Source organism: Brienomyrus brachyistius, chromosome 3 (assembly GCF_023856365.1).
Source record: "Brienomyrus brachyistius isolate T26 chromosome 3, BBRACH_0.4, whole genome shotgun sequence".
Taxonomy (NCBI): Eukaryota; Metazoa; Chordata; class Actinopteri; order Osteoglossiformes; family Mormyridae; genus Brienomyrus; species Brienomyrus brachyistius.
The window spans coordinates 20,819,680-20,836,104 of NC_064535.1; the positions used below are offsets into that span (position 1 = coordinate 20,819,680).

At 48.9% G+C, this 16,425-nt stretch overlaps 1 protein-coding gene across 1 annotated transcript; it reads left to right on the forward strand.

Moving 5' to 3' along the window:
* The first annotated feature begins 353 nt into the window (after positions 1 to 353).
* Positions 354 to 16,425, forward strand: LOC125738946 (G1/S-specific cyclin-D2-like). The gene is made up of 5 exons (XM_049008495.1): positions 354 to 750; positions 2,074 to 2,289; positions 6,261 to 6,420; positions 10,264 to 10,412; positions 13,652 to 16,425. The coding sequence occupies exons 1-5, from the start codon at positions 556 to 558 to the stop codon at positions 13,790 to 13,792; spliced, it is 861 nt and encodes a 286-aa protein (XP_048864452.1). The 5' UTR covers positions 354 to 555; the 3' UTR covers positions 13,793 to 16,425.

A 16,425-nucleotide genomic window follows, 5' to 3' on the forward strand; every position in this document is an offset into this window, starting at 1 on the left:
TTTATGACTCTTTCGTTAAATTATACTGTAATCCAGATTGTTCCCAGAGAATACATAGCTTTACTCCAATTTCGTATATGTACGCATGTGCTCGAGGGGAATTCTAAAGCTGTATCTGTGTGTGCGCGCGCGCGTGTGTGTGGGGGGGGGTGCCTGAGGGTGGTCGCAGTTAAAAGTAATATTTATACACGCAAAAATTCGTAGTTGCACAGGACGTACGGTATTCTGGGTCTGCATTAATGCACTAAATCATAATATGGACGAATATGAATTGGGGTCGCGAGACGTCCGATGTGTGCGCGCGGTGTTTGGCAAACTGTGCTGCATAATAAGCTCCGCTCTGTTAGCGGCTTACGTCACTTGCTCGGGGACCTCATATGAAGTCCGAGAGCGCAGAGGAAAGTTCAGAAGGGGAGGCAGGACTACCTTGGATAGCCCTGCAGTCTCACTTATGGTTCTAAAAAGACTGCGCTTCCAGCTTTCGTATTCTTTTTCCAGTTGTTGTTATATACTTCAAGGCTGATTGTATTTGACAAGGAAATAACCGAGACAAACATGGAACTTCTTTGCCTCGAGGTGGACAATATCATAAGAGCCAGTCCCGACCCGAACCTTCTTTACGATGACAGGGTTTTACAGAGCCTGTTAACCATTGAGGAAAAGTTTATACCCCAATACTCGTATTTTAAATGCGTACAGAGGGACATTCAGCCATATATGAGGCGGATGGTTGCAACTTGGATGCTGGAGGTTTGTATCGATAATACTTTTAAATACTTGCTTTGCGTACTTTCCTTTCCTTTAAAGCATTATAAAATAACTTTTCTCGCTCGTTCGGGTAGACTTATTATACCTCGTGCAAAAACCGTATGCCTTTCAGCCAGATCGCAACTACACGTTGCCGATGTCGTGTTTCTGTAGTAATTATTTCAGAAGATTTCGGAAGTCATGCTTGTGTCTCAGATAACGTGAAGATGGCGAGAATCGTTCAAGTAAATGGTGTGTGCTTTTTTAAACAACTGCTACCTTGCAAAAAAGAGATTTAATTGTGAAATATAATGTCCATGCACACGTATGCGGCACCTCCATTCTATAATGTAGGCTAATCCTAACGCCATGTTGGCTTCCTAGTTAGGCTGTGGTAGTGATTGTAGTCAGACTAAATGGTCTCTTAAAACGTCTTAACAGGCATTCTAAGAGTCAGTTTTGAACAAAATGGCATTTATACAACAAAACCTAGTTAAACTGGACTCTGGAAACGTAACATGTGTCTCACAGATTATTTTACAAAGTGACCGTTCACGGAAGAGACAGGGCCGAAGTGCTCTTCCCACTTTCTGTGCACGAATCGGTCTCCAAAGAATTAAATTCTTTAATTAAAACCCCCTTTGACATTTCCTGTCGGAAAATAAAGTAGACAATTTAAGCTTTATTTTCATGTTTAAATTGTTCACTTGAATTCTTCGTGAGACTGAAAATAATTTTTCAAAATAATTTATTTTCGATCGGAGGTGACGTAGTCGTCTGAAACAGATAACCATTCACTTTTAATTTGTGTATTTTTTACGTAAAACCTAGGTTTACATTTGTATCAATTGTCGGGAATGATGTTAAAATGTCTGAAGAACATTTTAAGGTAAAAATCTTGCCCCTAGATAATTTTTTAATATTTTAGAATATTTTATGAAAAAATGACGGATTAAGAAAGGTTCCATTACTGTACTGCCTGTTTTTTTGGCTGGGTGATTGTGACTTGAATTCGGTTCCTAGTGAATCAACTGATGGAATGCGAGTCTTTTGACATATTGTGTTTGATAAGATTTCTAGCTCAAAAAATCTTTTGGAAACTAAATTATATTAGGCTGGATAGAGCAAGTTCAGAGGCTACATGTTGCGGTTTTTATAGTATGCCAGCAACTTCGTTTCTTTCACCTTTTTCTTTGGTGTTTTAATAAAAGCTTTGAAATCTTTGAATAGGTATATGGTTCATGTGTGTTTAACCCTTTAACAAATCCTGTCGAGGCGGAACGTGCCACTTTGCATTTCATTTAATGCACTGATGCCTCTCCGCAGGTTTGCGAAGAGCAGAAGTGCGAAGAGGAAGTCTTTCCTTTGGCGATGAACTACTTGGACAGATATTTATCCGTGCAGGCGACGAGAAAGTGTCATCTGCAGCTGCTGGGAGCTGTGTGCATGTTCCTTGCGTCAAAATTAAAAGAGACGCGTCCATTAACCGCAGAAAAACTGTGCATCTACACTGATAATTCCATCAAAACGCAAGAGCTCCTGGTAAGAAACAGCCGTTTCTGCGGGAACAAAACGAGGTAGATAGAATAATGGTACGAGATATATATATATATACACACACACACACACACATACATACATACATACATACACACACACACACACACATATATATATATATATATATATATATATATATATATATATATATATATATATATATGTGTGTGTGTGTGTGTGTGTGTATAAGAGCAGGATTGATAGTTTATATATCCTTTTAAATTAATATACATGGATGGTAATGCAGAGCAACATATCGTGATATCGTGTTCCAAGCTGTTTCAGGATAATTATTATTTATTTTGTAAGACTGGTATATGGAGCTTTGTCTGTTCTGTGCATCGGTATACTGCTTAAGTAACGCACAGTAAATTATCATTTAAGAATTGAAGTACATTATTAGCATGCAACATGCCTGAGACATTGCACACAGTCAATAGGAATCCTATCCCGTGAGTCATTCTTTGTTAAAACAGTCTCTATTGCCACCTAGGGGTAGATATTTGAGGCGGCAGTGAGGTGTCTTTCAGACAATGGTTCTGGGGTGTGAAGGTAAAGATATCCATGCAATTAAATAATAATAATAATAATATATGTACTATCTTGATATTAGATAAATCAGTGTTTCTTTGGCTAATATGAATTATATGAATATATATGAATTATCTAAAGTCTTAAAGTAGCAGTCGCCCCCTTAAAGTTAGTTCAGAGTTGTGAATTCTCCTGTACCTGTTGAAGACTCGTATATATTAAGTTACTTGTCACCCTTAACAAAGGGCAGCAAAAATAAGTGGATGTTCCTGTTGCCACAGCTAGTTTGAGATGTCGTATGTTTCTCTCCAGTAATGTAATGGTTATTGATCTTTAGCTATTGGCCATAGAGTGGACACCTGCTTAGTTCCTCATGAGTCCCTCCACCCCCATGTAGATGCATGAAAACTGCAGTTCAGACAGTAGAATCCACAGCTTCATTCCCTACATGATGGGTGATGGTGTATAATGTCTGCAGAAAGGGCTTTTCCATTGTTTCATTCGTGCTGCATTTACCTGACTCTCTTAAGGGTTTTTTTTTTGCGTGTGACAAATGTGGAAGCGACGATTAACACCAATCATTGTGGGTTTGGGGAGGGGGTGATGGATGGGGTTTTACCCCAGGCAGCTGTACTGCAAGCTGGCAATTCAATGGACCCACCCCCCACTTCCTCAGAAGCCCACCTAGCCATCCCAGTATATCTTCATTCATGAGGGACTTTAATTTTAGGATCTGTTTAAACTTTGCCTGTCGGCAGCTGGCCAAGGTCTGAATCCCCCCCCCCCCCCAAAACCCCATGCGATCAGCATAAAACTGTAACTGAGAGTCACAGGAGGGGCTGTCCCTGGGCCTGGGGTGGTTTCATAATCTGGGTGTTCACATCGCTGTTTTTCATGGTGCCTCTTTTGGTCAGTCGATTGAGAAAAGGAAATGGGCAATCAGCTGAGCAAGTCATATCTGCTGCACTCCCCCCTTTTTCTGGTGACAAATTCTTGTAAAAACCACCGACAGCGATGAAAGAATGTGATTATTGCCCCCCTCCCCCCCCCCCGAAGGAGTTGCATGACTTGAAAAGATGTGCCTGCCTCTACTGTACATGATTTACAAGACGGCCGCTTGTTTGAAGGGTTCTCCGTAGCCCCCGGTGTGGCAGAAGCTGGCAGTACAACCTGAGGCTCAATCTGTGGGAGTTCTGTGCTGGAGACGTGAGAGAGAGAGAGAGAGAGAGAGAGAGAGAGAATAAGGCAGGCTGAGAGAGATGTAACCTTAGTCAGATAGAGAGAGGTTTCATTTAGAGTGTGACTCGATGGTAATCATAGGAAAGTCTTCCGCACTGCCCATATTCACCGGGGTAATGCAGGTATTATATAGCAAAACAGTGTGCTTATGTTCCCTGAGCCGAGCTTTAAATGCTCTACTAGCAGATGGCAGACGGCTGGTGACTTTAAGAAGGTAGTGCTTCAGATGGCAGAGGAAAATTACGAGCAGAGAGACGCTGAGCAGCGGAGCAGTCGCCTGCAGGCACATGGCAGGGCCGATTCACGCCTTCATCGTGGTTTCTTTTCCAGAAAATCATTTATCATTTGTCGTTACAAGTTTCTGCCCTCGTTTCATTTCCCACTTTCATGTCTTGTCCCTCCCCAACCCCCCAAAAGGACGAACACGAGGTGTGGTGGGTGGCCACACTGTGGCATCCCATCCTAACTGACAAGGGTAGCGTGTCATCGCACCTATCTTCATTAAGCACAGAGGGCCACTCTCCCGTCCCGTATAGCACTATCTACAGATTGGGGGTGGGAAAGGCTCACCATACGTAACACAGATTGAGAATCAGCAGAATCCACAGCACTGCCGCAGCAAAAGTCCCCCCATTCCTCTAGATGCTTGACACCGATTTGAGCAAGCAGGGTCAGGCAGACCCTGGAGCAGTTGGGGTTTAAGGGTCTTGCTCAAGAGCTCAACGGTGAGATCACTCTACCGACCCTGGGATTGGAGCCAGTGACCTTCCAGTCACAGATACAGCATCCTAACCCAGTGAGTTGCACACTGCTCACCCTGGCTGATCGCTGACCAGGATGCTCGGCATTCCTGTCCGAGTCACAAGCATCTAGAGCGGCACGTCTCACTTGAGTCGCTTGCCAAAACGCACCAAGCACTGTCCAGTAGCTGTGTCACTGGTAGCACAGACTCCAGGGGCAACAAAAGTGAGATAACTTCAGGCACCAGTGTGAGATGAGCGCAGATCACAAGTCAGCTGAGACACACGTGATGACCAGTCATGTTTACGGATCGACGGATTGCGCATGGGCTCTGGATTCATGCTTTGTGGATGTGTTCATCTGTGGTCAGACCCATGCAAAGGCATTTTAGGGTCTTCATGTAAAATGATGGCTATACTTCCTCACAGTGGATTGAGTAAAGAATGCATGGATCCCTTTGTGTGGCTGTTATGACTGAGAGGATGTTCTGATATGGTCATGATCTTGGCATTAGTATCAAAGTCTGCTTCAGGTTAATTTAAAAGCATTCGAGTAAATAAATGACTGCGATGACTAAAGTAACTGATTACTAATTGCTAGTTGCTGAATAATTGTGGGATATCTGACGGCCTCCGAGTTCTGAAAGGTGACCTCCTGAGGGAAGTCCCAAATACCAGAGGAACTCATTGGGTTTCCCCTGCAGATGCGAGGAATGGAGGGGGCGGGGGGGGGCACAGTTTGTTCCGGATACAAAGCGGTTGTTTATAAGTGGGGGCAAATTTGCCGCTAACAGGAGGGTACCATGATCACAAGCCTGGATGCTAGCGGGCCACAAGCATAAACACAGGAATGAGGTAAAGCCAGTCTCACGCAGACTAGCATCATCAGGACATGAACAGGGAGAATGTGACCACAGACGTGGAAACAAGAACAAGTTAACGTGACTACAGCCGCAAGAGCGACGACTGCGCATGTGTCCGGTTGGGCCAATGGGGAAAATCGCGAGGGATGGGGCTGAGAAGAAGAGACGATCTTTATTTGGGGGAGCCGGTGTCCTTCTCAGGGAGCAGCCTCATAGGACACAGTATGAAAACACAAAAGAGTGGAAAGAAACCAAGATGTAAGGGTTGAGGGTGGGAAAGTTTGGACTTTATGAGGGTTACAGCTTGTGTCCAAATTCCTACACAGAACATTCTAAAACATACAGCAATACTCAGAGAATTCCAGAGAACAGTGAGCAGGTGTTATTTAACAGCACACCACTGCTGGTCACCTGACTGTCCTTCTCATCCAGTGCCACATAGCATAGAGGTTTGGCTGGAGTATCCAGGTGATGTTGCTGCTCTTGAGATGCTTGTAGGATGTGAGCAGCATCGGCCTGCAGTTTCAAGAGCCCCTCTCACCCTCCCTATCTGTGCCTGACCCCCCCCCCCCCCCTTCAGGAATGGGAGCTGGTAGTCCTCGGGAAGTTGAAGTGGAACCTGGCAGCAGTCACCCCCAATGACTTCATCGAACACATCGTCCGGAAGCTTCCATTGCCCAAGGACAAGCTGGCGCTGGTCCGCAAGCATGCCCAGACGTTCATCGCCCTGTGTGCCACAGGTGAGGCTCTTCATCATGATCTTCATCCTCGCTGATATTGCAGAGAACAATATCGTCTTGCATTAAAGAAGAACAGACCCAGTTATGCCTCACACCCATACCTCAGCCACTGGTCTTGCTGGTACATAGACTGTGCCAGTTCCTGCTCAAACACTGGCCTCTCTGTCTCCAGTTATAATACACCGGCACTCTGATTCCGTCGCCATAGTCGTGTGCAGAAAATAACAACACTGCCACATTTATAACCATAAAGGGGAGCATTTCCCAAAAGCATAGTCACTAACTATGTTACATAGTTGGATCCATGCAACTGAATGGCTCAAACTATGCTAGTTGGTAATGGGAGCACTTGGGAAACCCGAGGATGATCTGAGACCAAGGCCTGGCTCATCTGCCTGGTGCCACTCCTGCTCCCTTAATATGTATGCTGGTATTTAGTAATTTTGCGTAATAAATATTTCATGACCGAGTGCAACGGCTGCAGCTGTCTCGCATCAACATCTTGGACCTAGTTGCACAATCCATCCCACGAAAGTGGACTTCTTAGAAACCGTCGCTATGGCAATTTCAGTTGACTGGTTTTTGCGGGTCATTCAGTAAACACCACATATTATAACCGCAGTGAGATAAATGACCACGTGCAGTGTATATCACCGGAAAGAAAGGATGTGTGTGGTGCTCCGTTGTTACGCTTGGCGTCACTGACCCCCCCCCCCGGAGCTGGGTGTCGGCATGGACTGAGACCAAGACCGGTTTCGAGAATGCCTTATATAGCATGCCTCATATGCCTTTTATCTCTACAGTTGATCTGAGTAATGTGATGTCGATTCTAGCCCTAGTCCGTTTTCGGTCTTGGTCTTGGTCCCCTCAAGTCTCGGCAGTGTCTTGGTCTTGATACCCTCCAGTCTCGGGAATGTCTTGGTCTTGGTTTAGCCGGTCTTGACTACAACACTACTATGTTGTATCCATTAATAGATAAACTGGAATTTTTCGGACATTTCTTTGCCGACTTGGAGTTGGGCTGTTAATGGCTGTTAATGGCACTCCATCGATGAAGCAGTTTTATTGGTGGAGCTCTGGGCATGTGCCGCAGGACAGTTCGCATTAATTGCTAACATGGATAAGGCTTTCAGGGCTGTGAGAATGGGGGGGGGGCACAGAAACAAGCATTTCATATGCAGAGGAATAATGGAAGACAAAGAAGTCTGTTAAGGGAGAGTACTGCAAGCCCCCCCCTCCCCCTTGGCCAACAGTCCTTGGAGGGAGTGGGGGGGGGGGTCTCCTGGCCTGTCTGTCTGACCAGTCACATCCAACCTGTCCAAACATAAATGGGTTCATGGGTTGTACCCCGATGGTACCTGGGGTAACCTAAGGGGGGGTTGGGGGATGTTCTGATGGAGGTTTCCGGAAATCTCAGTCCTGCTACTGGGCCACACCTGTGTGCAGCAGCGGGAGGAATTTCAGCTGATGGGAGGTGCAACCGGGGGGGGGGGGCTTGGAGATCAGCCCTGAGAGGTTTTACATTTTCTGGATTTTTTGGTGAATTCCACCAGTATCCAGTACTGCTCCTGAGCGGTACGCTTGAGAATATTCCAGAGAAATGGCCTGGGAGAGTGGGGGGAGTCACACTCACACAGGAGGCTGGCATTTGTGTGTGGGGAGGGCTGGGGGGGTCGCCGTGACTCAGATGCAGCTGGGCCAGCGTGGGAGGGCACCCAACATGGGGTTTGTTTATTTACAGAGGGGATTCTAATTTCTGTTTCTTCCTCTCCGCTGGTCTCGTCCCCCGCTCCGTGTCTGCCACTCGCTATCTGGCTGCTCCAACATGCCCCCCCCCCATGAGGCCCAGGCTGCTCCGTCCGGCTCGCTCTCTGGACCCACAGTCGTTTCCGAGTGTGAGCCCGGTGGGAGTAAACATTCAGGGTTTTGGAGGTTGGCGCTGGGTCCTGTTACCGTGTGACGCAGACTCCGTTACAGCTGGTGTTTGGGTTGGGGGGGGGGGGCATGTCCCTGAGGTGTTTACATCACATTGTCACTCTCATTCTCCCACAACCGGCATGTTGTCACTCAAGCGCTGCCCCCTCCTAGAGCTCTGGGAGATGGCCAGATGGATTGTACGTGAGGGGTAGGCAGGCGGCCGTCTGGCTTTTGTGCAACTGTACGGCAGAACGGCGTGGCGCCAAATCGCCCACCCACCCCCCCACGTTAGCTCATCCAGATGCCCACTCACCCACGGTACCACAGCCCAGAAGCCAGCACGGCCTCAACTCCCCCCCGGTGGGTGCATGCTCTTTCTCTGAAGGTAGCATTCGAGATGCTGATGTTTTGCTGCGTGGACGGCAGGCCCCAGGCTGAAGTTCTCTTTGTCCGCAAATGAGCTTCACCTCCCCACTCCCGGTGGGACCCACGTGGCCAGTTGATCAGCAGGTTCGGCAGAGTTCCTGGACCTATTTCAGCCTTCTGGGTCTAATGGACCTGAGGTTTTGACATGCAGAATATTCGCAGATATTACCCACCATCCAGGAGCAAGCAGGGCATGGGGTGGGGGGGCAGAATGCCAGTGCTGGGATTTTTCCTGGCCTCATCTTCGGGGGGCATTGTGGCAATCTGGTGTGAGCTTCCCGCACCCACATGCTGGGGGGCGCGCCCCCCCCCGGGGACCCCGAGCCGCTTGCCTGCTGCCCCGTCTGCTCCGGCGGGGGGGAATAATGACCCCGTTTATTTATGGGAGCAGGGCTGCATGATGAGGGAGCCCTGCGAATGTCAAAAGGCCCCTGAAGGGCAGCGTCAAGCGCTATCAAAGAAGCGGCTGCTCAGATTCCCCCCCCGCCGCTACCACTTCCCCAGGAAAAAAGGGGGGGGGGGGCTCTCTTAGAATCACTGCCCAGAGTTTGCTTTGCAATTGAATATGGCGATATGTTAATGTGGCAGCTGGGAGCCCATGATGCCGTCTTTAGGCCCTCAGGGGCCCGGGAACAGAGGAATGCCTGTGGGGGTGGGGGAGGGCACTTTTATTTAAGGGGGGGCAGGTCATCAGCAGCTGGCCACAGAGGAGAGGACGAGGTGTGGATAGGATAGGATAGGATAGGATAAGCCACGCCCCCCTCCCTAGCCCCCCGCTGGCCCTCCCCCTCGTGTCAGCAGAGAGCTGTCGCTACATGTCTCCCGGCATCACGCACGGGACGAGACCCCCAACAGACGGAGATACGCTTCACGGATGCCCGCCGCACTCAATTATCACGGGGGGGGCAGGAAGTCTGCCTGTCGCAGGCAATGGAGGTCCAGCATGCGGGCTTTTCAGAGCCCCTCTGGGGGACAGGGGCGGGGGGGGGGGGGGGGGAGCGAGGCTGACAGCAGGTCAGGTTCCAGACCCGTCCGCAAGCTGTCCCGCTGCATTTGCACTGTCGGGGGGAGGGGGGGGATGGGGGGGGCTTTCAGGCGCACGCCCGCCGGCCACACGTGCAAAGCAGACCTACAGCGCTGGGCGCTGGCAGGATCACTGTGCCTCTTTGTTCCGAAGCTTTCCAGCGCTGGCGGGGGGGGGGGGGGGTCCTTTTCAGGGAGCTTGAGATTTACAGGGAGGGGGGAAGAGAGGGGGCCTGGACCAGGGGTGACGACATGGGCGTGTGGCAGGGTACAGCGGGGAGGGCATGGTGCTGACCCTCGTCATCCTCATTCAACAGAATGAGTGATGCAGTAAATACCAATTCATAGTCTTATCATACAGGTATCGCCCCCTATTGCCCATAAAAGTGAATTAATATGGAGGCACATTTTTAAAGTTCCTTAAAGGAGTATGTCCAGTTCAATGCTCACCGGCATCACTGTGCTTGTTACCCTCAGAGTTTAACTTCGCCCTCTACCCTCCGTCCATGATCGCCACGGGCAGCGTCGCTGCTGCCATCTGCGGGCTGCAGCTGGACAGCGTGGACCAGGCCCTGCGGGGGGACAACCTGACGGACCAGCTAGCTAAGATCACCAACACGGAAGTGGTGAGTAACTAGAGAGAAGTGGACCGTGGGCTGTCGGTGACCCACATCCACCTTCCTGTATGCTCGCTCAGAACTTCCTGCCCAAACGCAATGGGCACCTTTATTAATTGCACAGGTCTGGGGTAGATTTTTGGACAGTTCTTGGACTGCTGGGTAACTTTAGAGATGATGAACGGGGCAGGTTCATCTCAGTCTGGAAAGTTCTGTTCGTCCCACCCTGCACATGCAGCCGGGAGCAGCATAAAGTCTCAAAGCCAGACTTCCACAGTCTCGTGGACTGTGGCCACCGCCCGGGGTCTGTCGCGGTCGGAGTGGTCTCGAGCCCAGCGGCCAGTTCCCGGGCAGGACAGGACATCGGCGTGAGACCTGGGCAGGAACGTCTGTATGCAAGTCCCATTAAACCACCAAACCTAAACATGATCGCGGAGGTCGCCAAGCTCACCTCAGAGAATGTCCTACACCTTCCCACAATCCCGCCTGTTTGTTTGGGAGGGAGGGCGCACTCTCAGTTCACATCGAGGGATAGGTTTTCCTTTAATTCAATTTGAGCACCTTCAGTACTGTAACTGGAGCCGCTATTACAGAGGTCCTTCTAGGGACTCGACCCCACGAACTTCCAACGACCAGGTCACAAATTGTACGCTGCAACGGTGCCTCTTAACAAACGGTCAGAAATCTTCTGAACGGAGGAACACAGTAACCGAAACGATTCCTCGCGGAGAGAAAACCAACTAGCACAAAGACCGAGGCCAAATTTGAACCCCACAGCCGTACCTGCTGTCCTTTTGCCCGCCATGAAGGTCAGTAAATTTGCATGGTGACACATGTTCCCTTTCTGACGGCTTTCACAGAAGATTTCATTTAAGTCGGTGACTCTGGCATCTGGCATCCATACTGCCGACAGCGAAGGAAAATCACTGTAAGGTTGGGGCGTCACTGGGGATGACACACGGAATCATCCGGAATCCTTTTTTTCCTTCTTAGATGGTCTTATTATGTCTACCCCCCCAGCTCAGGGACAGTGCGTGCCGTGATGTCCGTCTTACTGCTCCTCGAAGATGAATCCCCTATGTGGCTTGTAGAGTGGGGGGAGGGAGGACATCTGTAGCCACGCCCCTTTTTAAATAACACCCCCAGAGCAATATGAAGGGGCTGTGGAGTGTATGGCACCAATACCCACTGGACACCAGCTTAGTGGACATCCACACCATAGCCAGGGCATTGAGCCCTTAAAGGGGCATGCATTATTTCTGTCAGGGACTGTGTGTGTGTGGGGGGGTGGACAGGCTTTGGTTTGGGGGAGGGGGGGCTGTTTTGAAGATATCTGCATTTTTGCGGTAGCACGCAGCCAGTTCCTTTACGAGTTCGATGTCCTGGTTAATTTTCTCTGAGGAATTTTATTTTCGCGTGACTAATAGAGCAGGTCTCAGCAGGGGCGACATGATGATGCCGGTCGGGCATGGTGGGGGGGGGGGGACCACATCCTGCATGGGAAATGCGTGGATTCACAGACGGACTGGCGTTTCAGAGACCGTCTCATGGCACATTACCGACGAGCTACTCACGTTTTCGGACCTGGGAGAGGGGGGGGGGCGTTTAATGCGGATTCCATGTGCTCTGGACACACTGTTTTTTCTCACTTGCTCACAGTTATGCCAGGCACTGGCAGCTGGTGAGTATTATTCCACATGTAAACGTATAGCTATAGCTTTGCTGGCTCGGTCTCCAGTCCCGGCGGTCTGCGGACCCCGTGTGGTCTGCTTTCCACCACACTGCTCTCATCTTGCCACAGCAGTCATAATAAAGGCTCAAATTAGCTGTGAATTCCAAAAGAATGCTCACCACTCCACAAGCCTCTCTTTAACTCGGGTGGGGGCTCATGGGGAGCGACACCTTACAGCCTTCTAATCTAGATCTGCAGTGCGAGAGGGAGAGAGCGAAAAGGAAAAAGGGAGGAGGGAGCCTATTTGTCTGTGTCTTAGCTTGGCTGCTGCAGTTCGGCATGTCTCCACCAGGGGGCACACCTTCCAATATCACTGCATCACACCCGCCTATTTTCCCTCTTGTACCCAGACTCTGCATTTTCCCACAGGGTCTTGGTCTCTCCAGATGGTTTCTGCTTTCCCAGGACCCTCTGTAATGGTGCAGACTGGGATGTGTAAAGTAGCAGGGGGTGGGGGGGCACTCTGGGGGGGTTCTCTGTTTCTCCTGGTGGCCCTTTGAAGCTGTAACCTAACCTTGACGGGGCCCAGTCAGGTGGGGGCCCTTCGGGCAAAGGCCCTTCTCATTAAAAACACCCCCTTAATGGTCCCAGAAGTCATGGATATAATTAACATAGTTTTGGTAATACCTGTGTTTTCCCGGTCGTCAAGGTGACCGGCCATGTTTTGACGGGGTTCAGTGGGGCTGCACGGACATCCTGCTGCCGCCCTGGCATACTCATTAGCCTGGCATGCGGCAATAACTGGGCAGCTACGATAGGCTGGCACCTGCAGCCCGTGTCGGACCAAAGGACAGGCGGCTGGCCGGTTGGCGGATTGGAGGGCGGGGTCGTGTGATGCTTCCTAGCCAGCCACTACACATTCCGCTGATGCGACATCCGCAAAGGCAGGTGACGTGGCAGGAATGACCAGGGATCCCACCAGCTGGCACCCTTATGAGATGCCCTTTGCGCTGATTCCACTCAATCTGAGGGAGCAGCAGCGCTTTTGTTTTGAGGGTCGTCCTGTGGGGGACCGTAGGTAAGAATTGGGATGTAGACCGTAGGTGAGGACTGGGATGTAGACGATAAACGAGAATTTGAATGTAGACTGTAGGTGAGGACTGGGACGTAGACTTTAGACCAAGACTGGGGTGTAGACCAGAAATGAGGATCGGTATGTAGACCGTAAGTGAGAATTGGGATGTAGACCATAAGTCAGGATTGCAATGTGGACCGTAGGTGAGGACTGGGATGTAGACTTTAGACCAAGACTGTGGTGTAGACCAGAAATGAGGATTGGTATGTAGACCGTAAATGAGAATTGGGATGTAGACCGTAGGTGAGGACTGGGATGTAGATCGTGGTGAGGACTGGGACATGGCCCCCAAAACCGCAGCCACCAAATCAATCCTCCTGTCAATCTGACATTGTTCCCTTTCACCGTCACTTGTGAACAAGATCCCGAGATGCTTAAGCTCCTTCCATGACCACTAATCCAGTGCTAGGCTTCACCACTGCCCTGTGGTCTGTGTTACAGGACTGCCTGAAGTCGTGCCAGGAGCAGATCGAGCGGGTGCTGGTGAGCAGCCTGCGGGAGGGCCGTGTCGCCCGGAAGGGTCAGGAGGAGCAAGACCAGTCCAGTACGCCCACGGACGTCAGGGACGTGAACCTGCAGTGAGGCCAGCAGGGGGCGACTGGCAGGGCAGACTGACAGAAAAAACTCAGACAAAAAAAGAGAGGAAAAAAGCAAAGAAGAAAAAGAAAACAAGCCCAACGGAACCGTTTTCCGTTTTGTTTTACAAAAACCTGCTCCCATATATAAAATATATATAGATATATATATATATTACAAAATAAAAGCTATTTTATATACAAATACACATATTTCGATTACAAATTTATACAAAAAAAATCTCTATGGTGTCTCGAATTTTTATAAGGGAACCCTATTTTTCATACATATTTCTATTGTATATGCATAAGCTATATTTGATAAGATGATTATATATGATAAACAGCTTCTGAATTTAGTGGGCAAACTCAGTCTTTGCGTATTACGTGCAGTGGGGGGGGGGTTTATCTCGCGTTTTTTTTTCTTTTTTCGTTGTGTATGTGGGTTAAGCCTCCCTGTCGAAGGAAGGCGGGGGAGGGGGCTGTTCAGTGGATGGGGCTGTGTGCACCCCCACAAATGTGTCTATGGAAAATGAGCAGCACGCCAAGAGTAGGATTGGGGGGGGGGGTCACCATTCACTGCGCAGTTAGGAAACGGCAAGCAAGCAATGCAGAATGTCATTTACTATTAATTATTATTATTATTATTATTATTATTATTATTATTATTATTATTAGAGTAGATTAATTTTGTTTATGGTTTCTTATGGAACCGTAAAATGCTCATTTCAGCCTGTGTGCTCAGTGTGTCTGTGTGTCTGACGTCAAACAGGAAGATGGGGGGGGTGTCTGGGGGTCACACATGGCCACCCCAGGATGAACGTGTGTCCCTTAAAGCCTGGAAAAATGAGAGGGCTGGTCCCACTCGTGAGAGAGACAAAGGGGGGGGGGGGTTGGAGTGAGGACAGTTAGGCAGGTCTCACTGCGAAGCTGCCATGTCGGGGTTAATAGAGAGGAGGGAAAGGGAGGTTTTATCATAGGGTACAGCTTTGCTTCACTGCCAAGTTACCAAACAATACTGGCATGTATTTAGTAGCCTGTATTTTATTTTATTATTTGGTTATTTTAGTGATTTTAACTTGGACAGACTGGGCGATTCTGAGTGATGGAGATGACTGTGCCCACAAGGGGGTGCTAGCACGTGAGTATGAGATAGTATGAGAGGTAGGTGTGGCTCTGTGAGGGCAGGTAGGAGGCAGGGCAGAAGGACTGACTGGGCAAGTTGGGCAGGAGAACATTTATTCAGTCAGGCCTCCGGAAGGCGAAAGCAAGCTGCTTAGCATGGGAAAAGGTCCTGGAGGCTAGAGGACTATGGGCTTGTTGGGGTTTAGGAGCACAGGGACATTACATGTGCTACCATCCCAGAAATGGCCACGCTGGAGTTACAGACGTGTCAGTCACGTGATCAGACGTGAGAGAGCAGTTTGGGGTAGAGCGGTCATGTATTGATTGTTGCTTTCGTACCATCTTGTGGATCCTCATACCATCTTAGATGCTTTGCTCGTTCCGAGCCCAGTGATGGCAACATACTCCTCTGGGAACGAGTGCGCTTATCACAATGCAGCAGTAGCTGTAGACTGATTCATGGGCGTCTGTCTCATTGTTGTTGTACCATTGGGCTGGATCCCTGTGTTCTTCCAAAGTCAGCAGCTTGTGGATGTTGATGTTCACCGTAAATGTCCGTAGTGGGGGTGGGCAGGGGAGTAAGGGGGGTCCCATTGATAACCATTCCAAATAAGACAGAAGGTGGTCTGATTGCTTAATATTAATGTTATTTAAAAAAAAATTAACTAGAAATATGCCAATACATTTACAAAGAAAAGGTCTGCAAAATTTTCTTTACGTTTGTTGCTTTCTGTTTTTTTTATTATTAAGTCATTAAATGTTTGTTTTACTTGAATTTGTTTTTGCTACATAGTAAAGTCACTCGGGTGATGTACAAAAACGGAAAAAATCATTAAGGCTTGTTCTGTGTTCGTTTTTGCACAAGTTTTTTTTTTTTTTTTAATTAATTAAAAAGTGTAAGCTGTTATGCTTCAACGGACGTCAGTCGCACGGAGTTGTGCTGCCTCCTGCTCGTGCGCTGACACACCACAGTGGACATTCTGCTCTGGGACAGCGTTGGGTTTGCCTGGCCTGGTGTCTAGGGAAGAAACATGCTGCTTGAAAGGCTTTCGATGCGGGTTCTTGTAAAATCCCCCTAACCTTAGCACTAGAGCCAGCCTGGCCCCGTCGTAGACACACCAGCGGAGAGGACTGGTCTGCGGTCGTTCGGAAATCGCCTCAACGTGCTCATGAGAACTTCTTTTGATTTGAAGAGCAGGAGAGGGCGTGTCCTTTGCATTGGACAACAGAATAGTTGGGGGGGGGAGGGGATGCATTCCTTACATTTATACGAGTGTGTAGTTGTAGTGTCTGTTTTTTTCCGTAAGAATGACATTGTTTGGCAGGTAACTCATGTCGCCCAAGTTCCTAGCACCCTGAGGAAAGTCATTTCCTGCCTGTCATTCCATGTACTGTAATTCAACCCCAATCCTGAAAATCAACCACGACACTGAAACGTACTCTGATGGTGAGTTTTAGCGATTACTTGTGAGCAGAACAGTGTGGGTACAGTTGTACTGTTGTTGGTATTTTTCA

Coding starts and splice junctions, on each gene's coding strand:
- LOC125738946 (XM_049008495.1), top strand. CDS start 556: ATGGAACTTCTTTGCCTCGAGGTGGACAATATCATAAGAGCCAGTCCC. Junction 2,290..6,260: donor TCAAAACGCAAGAGCTCCTG/GTAAGAAACAGC, acceptor CCCCCCCTTCAG/GAATGGGAGCTGGTAGTCCT. Junction 6,421..10,263: donor CATCGCCCTGTGTGCCACAG/GTGAGGCTCTTC, acceptor TGTTACCCTCAG/AGTTTAACTTCGCCCTCTAC.